The sequence below is a fragment of the Lissotriton vulgaris genome, chromosome 12 (genome assembly GCF_964263255.1).
Source record: "Lissotriton vulgaris chromosome 12, aLisVul1.2, whole genome shotgun sequence".
Lineage (NCBI taxonomy): Eukaryota > Metazoa > Chordata > Amphibia > Caudata > Salamandridae > Lissotriton > Lissotriton vulgaris.
Genome location: NC_141700.1, coordinates 762,695,255 through 762,708,118, shown reverse-complemented (window position 1 = coordinate 762,708,118; position 12,864 = coordinate 762,695,255). Strand labels below are relative to the sequence as shown.

The 12,864-nt window shown below is 43.2% G+C and overlaps 1 protein-coding gene across 3 annotated transcripts in view; it reads right to left on the bottom strand.

Annotated features, from left to right (window-relative positions):
* Positions 1–307: 307 nt before the first annotated feature.
* CHD3 (chromodomain helicase DNA binding protein 3) overlaps positions 308–12,864 on the bottom strand; it is an 813,321-nt gene continuing 800,764 nt past the window's right edge. For all 3 annotated transcript variants that reach the window (XM_086946072.1, XM_086946074.1, XM_086946073.1), the window contains one exon: positions 308–3,912. In XM_086946072.1, the coding sequence (XP_086802198.1) occupies positions 3,812–3,912 (101 nt within the window). In that variant the 3' untranslated portion in view covers positions 308–3,811. The remainder of the gene's footprint in view (positions 3,913–12,864) is intronic.

Below are 12,864 nucleotides of genomic sequence, written 5' to 3'. Positions count from 1 at the left end.
AGATTTCTTGTCTGCTCGACCAAGTCTCCTGACAATATCTTGCGAAGCTTTTTTTATGCAAGGTGCATGTTCGCTAAAAAAAGTAGTGCAACATACCAAAAACAAAATTTGGTGAAATTTTTATGGAATTCCACAAAATTTGGCGAGAACATTTTAACAATTTCGCACACCCCTTATGATAGTGGAAATGTGTAAATGAAATCCTCGATTCCAGATGATTTTGAGAATCATAGCAAGTAGTCACATTGCCTGTATCCTCACTGACATTCAAAGAAACAGAAGTAAAGAAAAGACAAAACACATACCGTGTTTGGCCGCCCTGGTTTCTTATTTTATTCAATCACAGCACATTCCCCTATCAGATTTTTATTTAATTTTTTTTCATTTTTAGTTAAACAAAAAAAAAGAATAAAAATAAACTCAAGGAAAAAAATTCAGAAAAAGTACTGAAAATCTCCAAATAAAAGTATAATTTATATGTACAACACAGAAAAAGAGTGCGAGATTTAGGAATACATATCTGTCGAAAGTCCATGTCTTCCAATACAGTATCATAAGTGCTTGACATAGTTCTGAAAAGACGTGCTGCAAATCTGTTCCGACTGCTGGGCCTCCTTGTGCACCATGTTGGGTCAGATGAGGAGTGATGGCCTAGCACTCAACTTGATAGAGGTTTTTTATAGAAAATCTCCGAATCCACGTGATCTTCCATGACAATCAGGCAACTGCTTTTTCTTAAAAAAAAAAAAGCTTAATCGGAATACTGACTTGTCTTTTTAGCAGGCCAAAAAGATGGGACTAAAGAGTTAATGGTAGGCTGTGCTGAAACAGCTCTGTCTTCGGCAATACATGATAGTGTAGTCTATGATATACAGTCTTTCTGCATCAACAATAAGGATGAGGACAATACTCTTGTTTACTTGTCACATATTTGTCCTTATGACACCATCAACTGCTAGCGATGATAACGTTTTTTCCCTTGAGCCAACAAGAAACAATGCCCACATGAGAAAAAGGCACATTTCTTAGGCATAAGTTAAAATATTTTGATTTGAGCCACTCAGTTAAAAATACACAATTGTTACCAGAAGCTAAACCTGCCATGCAGTGCGGTTTGCACTGAAATGAGGGAAGCAAGGCTTAAAAGGAACACAGGAACATTTTGAATTTAGCAAATTCAACCCAGATCTGTGACTGATGGTGAGTGTCTGCAAAAGTTTCAGTGCTCCTTCCATTATCTCCTTGTGTTTGCTTTGTTCGTCCTAAATTGGCAGGGTATGCCCAGACGTGGGTCCCTTGCTCACTTTGCCACTGGATTCAAGCTAGTCTGGCTGATGAAGGGTGTTGGCCAGAAACCGACCCCAGGATGCTTGTTTCCGGATCAGGGAAGAACTGGCTTGGCAGTTCGGGCTTGACTGTCCCCAAGAGGCACAGGGTCAAGACTGATTTGCATATAGCTGGGTCTGAACTGAGGTGGCGAAGAGAGCTAAGGAATGATGATGAATTCATCCCAGATCTGTGACTGGGGGTGAGAGTCTGAAAAGTTTCAGTGCTCCGTCCATCACCTCCTTGTGTTTACATTTTGAATTTAGCCAGGACATCTCAGGAACTAATAGCAAGCTAATAATTGGAATTCTGATTAGGGTAATATATTTATCACAAAACAGCTCTCAACTTTGCAGGTAAGGGCTGTCAGTAAAAATCTTTAATACCCTATGGGAGTATTATGTAGTGAAGGAAAAGCTACTTTCATGTAATCCTAGTTCTCAGTCATGGGTATTCTCTCTAAATCCATGAACAGCAGAATATCTCCAAGCATAAACTGGATTCCAGAACATAATTTTCAGAAAAATGATCAAGAAAATATGACTATAAGAGTCCACATTTTTCTACATTTTTTGTTCTAAAAAGCAAATCAAATTAGCCAAATCAACATTGAGGCCAAATTAACAATATATTTTGCTGAAAACACTACTGTACTTAATCGTTCTTAAAACCCCAAAATAAAGAGAAAATGTAACCTCCAAGAGGCTGCAAGCCTTCCCATCATACAGTACAGGGTCAGTGAGTTGGAAGAATTCACGCCTTCATTGCCCTTTTGCCAAAGCCCTTGGACACGGGGAGGCATGAAGGTTGTTTATGGTTTCTGAGAAAATACCCACGGCAGAGAACTAGACATAAAGGTAAGTAACTTTTCCTTCTCCCTGATATCCATATATAGTAGAACAGAATAGCAAGCAAATTTACACGCAACCCCGGGGAAGGGTTCCAAGGACTTCAGTGGTATATAGTTACTAAGGAAATCAACAGAGGCCTGACCTAACACAGTATCTCCCTGGGAGTCAATGATAACGAATAAGTGCTTTGTAAATATCTGGAATAGGCACTTTCTGCATCAGAGTAGTTGTAGCTGCTCTGCCACGTGTAGAAAGTGTCTTAAACGTACCCGGAAGGGACCTATTAGTCTTCTAGTAGCAGGTAACTAATTACACAGGAAACAATCCATCGAGCTAGGGTTTGTTTTAAAAAGCCAATCCTGTGTGGATTCCACTATAACTAACAGATAGCTGTTTGGTTTATCTAAGGGCCTTAGTCGTATCCATGTATTATGTAGGAGCACTTTTTACGTCTGGTGTAGGGCGTGATCTTTCTGCTGGGAATGAATAATCCCAAAAGAATGTTGGAACCGTGATCATTGGATTTATATGAAATTCTGAAATTACTTTGGGCAGATATTGTTCCTTCAAACAAAGTTTGAAGCTCAATAACGTTGCGGCCAATGTTATAGCCACAGGAAAAACCACTTTTTATGAAGTGTTGCAGGCCTGCCTTGTGTATGGGATGAAAAGAGGGACCTATGAACTTGGAAAGGACACTGGTAAGTTCATAAGGAGGGAAGCAAGCGTCTCCTGAAAAAAATGAAAAACTTCGCTCAGTTCCTCAACAAAATCCATAATTAATGGGACAGTGGAAAACAAACTGTGAAAGAATTACGAGCACACAACAGAACTGTTTCCCACTTCATCTTAAAAGACCAATGGAAAAGCAAATCGTAAATGACTTGCAAGTACCCGGCAAGGCAGTTCCTATTTCTCTCTAAGACATGGGGTTCCACCATCTTGGCTTATGATTAGGGAGCACAATCTCACATGAGGCCAAACACCAACCTTGAACTTCACAGGAGCAGAAGAAGATGGAGGGAGCAGCAATGTTCTGCCTCATCGAGACCAAATGGCTATATCAAAAAGTTCTCTTCATGTTTCAGATGCTATTTTTGAGCAACTGCAAAGCCAACTTTACTCAAGCCTTAAACCTTCTGAACAATGCAACTAGTTTTCCACCAGAAAGGTTGTTTCTGGCATACAACAGTCTAAGAACATCTAGTCTGAAGGGCAAGCAAGGCAGAATTAAAAGCATTATGAACACATCTGTGCAGCGGCAGGTGTCGGCTTGTTTTCGATTTTCTCTTCCTCTCATATATTAAACATGTCTTAAACTCAACACTGTTTCATTTGGTCAGTGCAATAGTCTACTGGTCGCAATCCTTGTCCAGAGTGCTGCTGTCTTGGTAAGCCATGTTGCTTGCTTGCTGTCACAGAAAGATCACAGCTACTGCCCAACAGTTCTTGCACAGCTGAGAGATGGACGCAGTCGGGGGTCCATGGAGAGCAAAAGCTGAGGAAGAGCCTGTGAGGGTGGCTGACAAGGGTGCTGTCCCCCTCGCTGGAGGCGCCGGTTTTTAAGGCCATGGAAGGGACACTTTGCAAAAGGTGTTGCAGAGCACAATCTTGGAAAGTAGGAGATGTAATGTTCAGTCATCTATGCAAATTACTTCTCCACTTTTCCCTTCCTTCTTCTCTGGACCTTCGGTGTCCTTCTCCTTTTTCACCATCACAGGAGGACCATTAGATGCTGGATGAAGCGAAATAAAAAAAAGAATAAGTCGGGGGCTGATAGTGGCAGACATGCGCAGTATCATGGCTTGGCCATTGGAGTTGATGACAGGCAATTAATTTCAACACAATGAGCATGCAACAATATTCTTAGCTATTTATATCAAAACAGCTTAGGCAAGTGTTATAGGCCAGCTATGGGACCTTGATGCGGGGAGCACCAACTTATACAAGCATATACATAAGAGACTACATGAGTGAGAGGCAGAAGGGTACCTAAAGCCAGGCGCAAAGGTAAAGATCTAAAATGTTTGTGGATTCTTTAGAATTCGGCGGCTGATTCTAATGAATCTAACATGGATGCAAATCTTAAAGTGAAATGAGGTCAGCGGCTGTGGCATATGTACCTCACACACTACAGCTAGCAAATTCACTTCGGAAACCTGATTAATGAGAGCCTCTAACCAGAAACCGAATGGTTAAATCACTGCTACAGTTTTAATCATCAGATGGTGTTCAAAACCCTTCTTTTTGGCAGGCGGTACTCTCCTTTCTCTGCTACCTGGCATCGCCCTCATCAGGCTCAATTTTCTGCAACTGTCAAGCAGCATTCATTACATGTTCTCCTACAACCCCCGCCCACCCCTTTCCCTTTTCCTACTACCACCTGTGGCTCCTCAAAAAAGGAGCTCTGTAGATTGTGGCAAATGACCAAGGATAGGCCTTGGGCTGTGAAAGCATGGCTGTAAGGGCTCCTGGTATGTCATAAGGCATAAATGCTGTGTTGAGGTGCAGGCAGAATCACAAGATAGTTTAGTCTTTTCCTAAGCAACATCTACCTGGGATAAGAGGGGCAACATATAGAGAGTTGTCCTGTTCACTCTCTGAAAATCCTGACTTACTTTCTCTCACCAAACTGGGGAGGAGGCAGTCAAGGGGGCTTGGCTTTGAGAGACACCAAAGGAAACAATGTTGAACTTAGCTGGCAAGTTATACAAGTCAGAGTACTGTGAAGGTTTTTGATCTAAGTCCTTGGAACAAGACATCAACATAAAAATGAGTAGTAGCATAAATGATGAAGCATGAAAGAAAAGCTGTGGGGTGACAGAAATTAGTTGATAATATATGAAAATTAACAAGTCATTTATTCACGACTGCCACATGGCATGCAAGGGTTTGCCCATCAATCATTGTTCACCTCTGAAGTGAAGACAATTCATAGTAAGTTTCAAATTTAGCTTAAATTAATTGTTCTTAACTTTGAGAATTTCGAGTACCATTATTCCTGGTTGAAAATGGGTCTGATTAAAAAGATTTTTTTCCCAGGGATGGTGGCTTATTGGTGTGGATAGCCAGTTAAATCTTTATGTGAAAAAAAGTTTAATTGGTAGGTGATCAGGCCAGAAGCAGTACCCAGGGTGCCAAGAGAGTGGAGTTAAAGTAGAGGTAGATATAGAACTGAAAGGCCTAAAGTTCTTTCAGTCTATAGCGGGCATGTGCAGCACAGCAGAACACACCATTACTCAGCACTACTGCTTAGAAGCAGCAGTACAGAGAGACACAGCAGTGAGTCAAGTGGTCCTTCGTCTTATTTTTGAGAAATGTGAGCGAGTTTGTTTACCCAACGTCAACAGTTTTTGTTCATAGAGAAAAAGCTACTTAATGCCCTTTCTGGAGGCTATTCCATCTCACTGCATATTCATCACCTTTAGAATAACCTATGGCACCGGGTTGGATCTTGAAGATTTTTCAGCATAGTAGGTGACATTGCGTGGCTCCGCATTAACTCCAACCAGGTAGTGAAGGAGGGAGATGCATATAGGCGCCACTCAAGCATGTTGACAGTAGTTTCTTTCTGGACACTTTCTGTTACCTTAGACAAACCAAAAACAATTGTTCATGCTAGAGTGCAGATCTCCAATTTGGGAACTTTTTAGATGGAAAATACGTCATTGGACACAATGAGGAATCTGCAGTTAGATACAGTACCAACCAGAAAGACCATTACAGAAGGTTAAGTCACTTGTTTTCCAATCAATACTTGTAAGTGCAGAGTCCTCACTTTTAAGAATAGATACCAAAGAAGTACTTTCCTCGGTGGTGGGCCTGTGAAAAGACTCAGACCAAAATGTCCTTCCCGTCAGACCTGCCTGTGGAGGAAATACAGCTTTGTGAACTTGTACACTTATGTCCATGTAGCAGCCTGAAAAATGTCCGGGACAGGATTCTTAGCATGCCATCGCAGAGGTAGCAGCATTGGCCATGGTGGAGTGGACCCTCAATCCTTCATGAGGTTGCATCCTGCGTAAGACCGGATTTGATGCAGAGGGCTATACATATGTATAAGGTCCTCTTTTGCACGGCCTTGCTTTCCTTAGCACCAGGGAATCCTGCAAAAGGTTGATTGTCCACCTGAGGGTGTTTGGTTTGAAGCTGAGCACTCTTTTGGGATCCAAACGATGAAGTCTCTCTTCTTCATTCAAGGGCGAGTTCAGATGAAGAACATCAGAAGACTGATGGACTGTCCAACATGAAAAGGGGTCACGACTTTTGGTAGAAAGGCCACTGTGGTCCTCAGTACCAATCTGTCCAGAAAGAAGGTGGTGTACAACAGATAGACTAAGAAAGCTTGAAGCTCACTCATGCGACAAGCTGAGGTGATTACAATGAGAAAGACTTTTTTTCAGGGTTAGGAAACGTACGGAATAGCTGAGTAACAGCTCATGACAGCTACACATAAGGAAAGTAGGACCAAATTAATTTCCCACTGTGGCATCACAAAACGTTTAGGATGAAACACGTGGACCAAACCATTGAGAAAATGCATCAAAACAGTTGAGTTGAACAAGAATGGTTCGTCTGGTAAAAGTACAAAGGCAGTTTAATCTCCATGCATGGAGGTATAGATTGCGCAAGCCTGAATGCAAGGCCCTGCTGCTGCGGCAGATGATGTTCACAAAGCCCAAGCCTGATGGGAGGGCAGTTGCTCACAGACCGCTTCCATCGATTCTGAATGCTCCACTGAAATACCCAAGTACCTGAATAAGATTCCTTAAACATCTTATCAAGGAACAAAACAGGGGTGAATCTGTTGCTTTACCATTGATCTCCCCCAAAATCTTGGCCAAATGTCGAAACAATTGCCCTTGAAGTAACCTGGTCACAGATAGACATCCTGATAGGGTTTCTATCTTATCAAACCGTGGACAAAAAATCAAAAATACAGAGGAGACCTAAGGAAGGCCTTGCTGTGTATATATAGCTCAGCTTAAACATCGATACAGAAGAACTGCCCCAGGTAGATCCAGACCTCCAAGTAATTAAATTAAGTAACTGGTCACAGGACAAAAGACCCCCAGTCCTACTGCTTAACATATATATGCATCCCAACTTGGCAAATTGGCAAGAAAGTCTCAAAAAGGGAAATATTAGCCATAATTTCAAGCTACAAACAAGCTCACCTTACATGGAACATAATAATAATCGGTTATTTCAACCTAAACTTAATGCACATCGCGAAGGATGATGACGTAATGTATTCAACTATGATAATACCTTCTGGAATGTCCCGACCCCGGTTGCACCAAAAACTACGTGAGGAGACCAAACAGATGAAAAGTTCACCAGATCATTGGAGTTTCTCAGGATAAGGGCCGCAAATGGAAGATTTCTAGATGATATTCTGCCAAACTACTCATATCATGTACCCGCTTTGCAATCATTAATTGACTATGCAATAGTCTCAGTACCCTTCATACCATTGATCAAACACTTCTCAATAAAATATAGTACAAGTAGTGATCATTCATGCCAAGTCTTGCAGATCAGAACAGCTCCACGGACGCACAAACCATCCCAGCCAGACGTTAGTCTGACCACCACTACAAATCTAAAGCAGGTACACTGGACGACAAAAACCATAGCTGACCTAGAAGCACAGGCCAAGAAACTCATAACCACATGCACCAACACTAAGGAACACTGCATGGCTGGTTGCTCAGTTTTTCTAACACAATTCTCAACTGCCCTAGTGCAGAACCCCTTGGGTTAAGAAAAAATCAGGAACACAGCTCTCCAAGCAGTGTGAACAGTTGAAGAAGGCGCAGAAGAAACTAGCCGGGCAAATCAAAAGGCGTCCCTTTGACCAACTACTCCTAGCTTGTTTAAAAGGGCTTAAGAAAGCGTTTTAAAAAAAGCTATGTGAAGATAAAAGGGTAGCTATGGATGAATGTTGGTTAAAAACAAAATATACCGCCAAGCATTACAACCCAAGAAACGTCTGGGAAATAGTTAAAAGCCTCAATAAAGCAGTTGAAACCATAAACAACATCAATATCTCGGAATCAACATGGATCTCTTTCATCATTACCACTTTCTCAATAAATCATCAGCATCACAGTCAATATCCTCTCAGACAAAATCAACAGGAATCACTTTCCACATCCCTTTAGTCTGGCTCAAGCAAAGATGAAAACACATACTCTCCGACATCAGTTTGCAAAATTCTATCCAAGGGATGCCGTGATGGTGCCACTGGCCTAAACAGCCCAGCACAAGCAATTTTTAAGGAGGACGCAGAATTCTGGTCTGGCATACTGGCTTTGCTATTCAGGGAAGTACAGTTAAGTGGAATAATCTTGGAAAACTGGTGGGGTTCCATAATAAACCCCATACATAAGGCTGGGAACAGGGTAAATCCTTCAAGCTATCGTCTCATTAACCCCCTTGATTCAGAGGCAAAATATTACACATCACTGCTGTCTGCAGATTTAACCACAAAGTCCAATGAGAACAACATCATTCCCCAGAACCAGACTGGCTTTAAAAAAGGAGTAGGCACGATAACAAACATATTGACCACTGCTATTATTTTAGATCAATGAAAGTATTTTAAACACAAACAACATATGGCCTATATAGAATTCAAGGCTGCCTTTGATCACATAAATCGCCAATTGCTGTGGCTCAAAGTGAAAGGGTGGGGCCTACCAGACACGTTACTGCAAGCCATCAGCTTGTTGTACACGGATACCTGGGTACCAATAAAACTTGGAGAAGGCACAAGATTGTCTAGAATGATACCTACACATCAAGGACTAAAGCAAGGATGTGTGTTAGCACCGCATCTTTTTAAACTTTTTATGGCAGATCTCTCATCTGCGCTGGATCAGGCAAATACCCACCTACCCCGCTTGGGCCCTCTCCGTCTTATGCAGACAATATTGTATTATTCAGCCAAACCAAAGTGGGCTTGCAAAAAGCACTAAAATTACTCGGTTGTTATGCAAAAAATAATCCCTTGGAGGTAAATGTGTCAAAAACGAAAACAATGTCGATTACCACCTCTTTGGGCCATGCACCAAGATTCCTATTAAATGAAACCCACCTTGAGTCAGTAACGCATTACAAATACCTGGGCCTATACCTCGACTCAAGAGGAACCATCACTCAACAAAAACATTATATTAAGCAAAAGAGGACGGCTCTAACCCATGACTATCGCTCTGGTAAGGAAGTTAAATGGCCCCCAGCCAATCCTAACTGTAATTGGCTCGAAGTAACTGCCAACAATAACCTATGCGAGCGTGGTGATGGGAGGTCAGGACACAGATGTAGTGGACAAAATACATTAAGGCGAGTATTCAACCTTCCACAAAGCTCCTCCCCTGCAGAAATTTGCCTAGAATTCGGCATTACTAAACAAGATCAGCTAGAAGAGAAGCAACTATAAAACATTTGGTACAAAATCAGCTGAACCCAAGATCCTCAAATCAAGCCTTATGGTCAACACTTCAAAATAATCGATCATCTGAACACCATAAGTACATGTATACCTACATCAAGCAACTGGGTCTCACAGAATTATGGGCATCAAGTGCCACGTATGATACATCCAAAAGGGGAACTAATAGAAACACAAAAACGATCTTATTGTTAGAGGACAAATTTAGCACACGTTTGCATGCATGGATGGTAATAAAGTACTACACCAATCTGTCCCCTGCGCCGTACATGTCAATTCCTTTCCCAACACGTATAAAATGCAGACTCTTGTCCTTACATGTGGTATCATACCAGTGTTAGCGACCATGCCTACATGAAAACACATCAGCCCAGCAGTGCACTGCAATGATAGGAAATAGCACCTCATCATCTGATTTGCATACGTTCAGGACTGAGAAGCTGAGACGACAATACTTAAATATCAGTTTCAACAACAGGTATATACATTCATGCAGGGAAGCCATAAGAAATGCGTTACTTACCTGTAACTGCAGATATCCAGTATTGGTATCTTTCATAGATTCAAATGCCTGAATCATTCCCTATCGTCGGGATAGGAGTCCCCAGTACATAAATAAAGTAATGTCTCATTAGACATAAATAGTAATAGGCCCAAGGGTCCCACATTAGTAACATATCCATGTTCTTTGGTGAAAAGGACCAAACTCTAGAGAAGAGCCAATCAGCTATCACCTCCCTCTAGAACCTTCCTGGAAGGAGCTCCTGTCCCTCAGATTTTCGTAAGCACCGTGCTAAGTAGGCGTACTACTGAGAGAATTAGATGAGCCCTTCCACCAGGGGAGGTAGGAGGGTTGCATGTGAATCTGTGAAAGATACCAATACTGGATTACTGCAGTTGCCCCAGTATTGGAACTTTCATAGATTACCATGCTTTTGTATCATTCCCCGTCGTCGGAATGGGAGTCTCGGTAACAAAATAACATAGCAGTAGGTACAAAAGAGAAAGAAAAAGGCCTAGGCCTCAATACCTTATGTAGCATATCCGCCTCTTTTTGTAAAAGAGACCAAACTAAGCATCAGCCAATCAGAAGAGCCTCATCCCATAGAACCCTCCTGAAGGAACCTCAGAGCCTCAGATTTTCTACTGCACGTTGTGCTTAGAGAGTCTCCTTTGAGCTCTGCTCAATCTCTACTCTTTCGAGGATTTTTTCTTCAGTTTTTTCTTCAGTATTGTTGGCTGTCCCTTCCAGGATGTCTGATAAGGAGAAGAAGAAGGCCCTTTTCAAGCCGTGTTCCACCTGTGGCAAGAAAAGGTTATTTGTTGAGGACAGGCATAAAGATTGTATATATTGCCTGTGCCCAGATCATAAGGCTGCGGATTGCAAGATCTGCTGTACCTTTTCTACCAAGACCCTCCGGGACCGTGAGGGTCGGCTCCTCACCTGGCTACAAAAACTGAAGTCCAGGAAAGACACATTATCCAGTGACAGTGAGGAGTCCTCTTCAACTTCAACTTAAAGAAGGTCAGTCAAAGGGGTAGGGCTTCCCCTTCACCTTCTGTGGAGCGTCCAGTTAAGGCCTCAAAAAAGACCCCCGCGAGTCTGAGAGCCAGGGTCCAGTCGAATCTCCTCACCACCGTCTAAAGGAGAGGGAGGGACCATCTACACCGTCCACTGGGATGAAGACTGCTCCAGCCTTCAAAAAGCCATCTTCTCAGTCTTTTGAGAAGTCGACAGGAGTTCCAACTCGTCGACGATGCAGCAGAAGGCTCCGTCGACGAAGGTGTTGAAGCCCAAGTCTAAGGTGGTGCCGTCGACGGGCTCGTCAATGGTACGGTCGGCGTCGATGGGATCGTTAGCGCCGACGGTGGTGACAGTGACGTCGACGAGGATGTCGACGGGAACATCGACGACGACAGTGACAACCAAGATTTCGTTGACGGTGGTGACAAGGACGGTGTCGCCGTTGAGTGCTTTGATGACGATAACATTAACGACGACGATGGCAGGAGTGTCGACGGTCTCGTCGTTGACAGCCTCGACGACGCCCATCTCGTCGTCGACTGTTCGTTCGTCGACACAACCGATTCCGTTGAAGACGCCAACGACGACAGGTTTACCTTTAACAGCTCCATCGTCGACTGAGAGAATTACTATATCTATGAAAAGATTTACTCCAGACATGACGTCTCCAAGGAGCGTTGCCCCCTTGCCTCCTGCTTTGTTGTTAGAGGAAGATGATGAAGATTCAGATGATGAGGAGCAGGAATCGTTTGGATATGCACACAGTCCATCCCAACTGCTGTTGAAATGTCAGGAGAAAGATTCGGAGGGAGAATATCTTCAGGAATGTTCTTATCAACATTCTTCTGTACCACAGGGGTTCTCAAGCCAAGAGATGGTGTCTGTTCCAACTTCTCTCTTGCAATATCTCCATACATGTTGCAGGATTACAAATCAAGGTGCTCTCAGCCTGCTGCTACTACAGCTAGTCAAACCTTGCCTGCCCCTGCGACCCCAGTAATGGTCTCTCCAGAGTTGCCGACTCAGGTGGTCTCTCTGTCTCAAACACCGGCTCCACATGTACCCTCAATGCCACTGGGCATACAAGATGATTGCTCGGATGAGGATCAGAATCTCGATGGTAGGCCTAATCAGGGCTTGGGATGGGATGAGTACGTAATCCTGGACCCGGCATCACCATGTCCAGACCCTGTGGACTCCCCTCCGGTGGATATCGGGAGTTCAATAAGTTAATGGAAAGGGCTTCTAGCAGATTCAAGCTGCCCATGCTATCTGTTACCACGGAGGGTTTTCTATATGACTTTAAGGAGCCATATAAGAAGGTGACTAGATCTATCCCTATTGTACAGCATGTATGGGATGAAGGTCTAAAGGCCATGAAAAATCCGGCTACGGTGGTCCCTGTCCTACCACGCCTGGAAAAGAAATACAAGGCGCGCAAGGATGGTCCGGCGGCTTTGACTGGGCACCCAAAACCGGACTCAGTGATTTCGCAGGCTGCACAGAGGAAGTCCCGCAACCCGTCGGCTCCTTTGACTACTCCCCCTGATAAGGAAGGCAGGAGACTAGATAACGCTGGGAAAAGATTTTCTTCTATGGCTAGTCTTCTGGTGCGGGCTGCGAATGCCTTGGCGATACTGGGTAGATATGATCCCCAGTTATGATGTGACATTTCGCCTTATCTAGATCAACTGCCCCAGGAA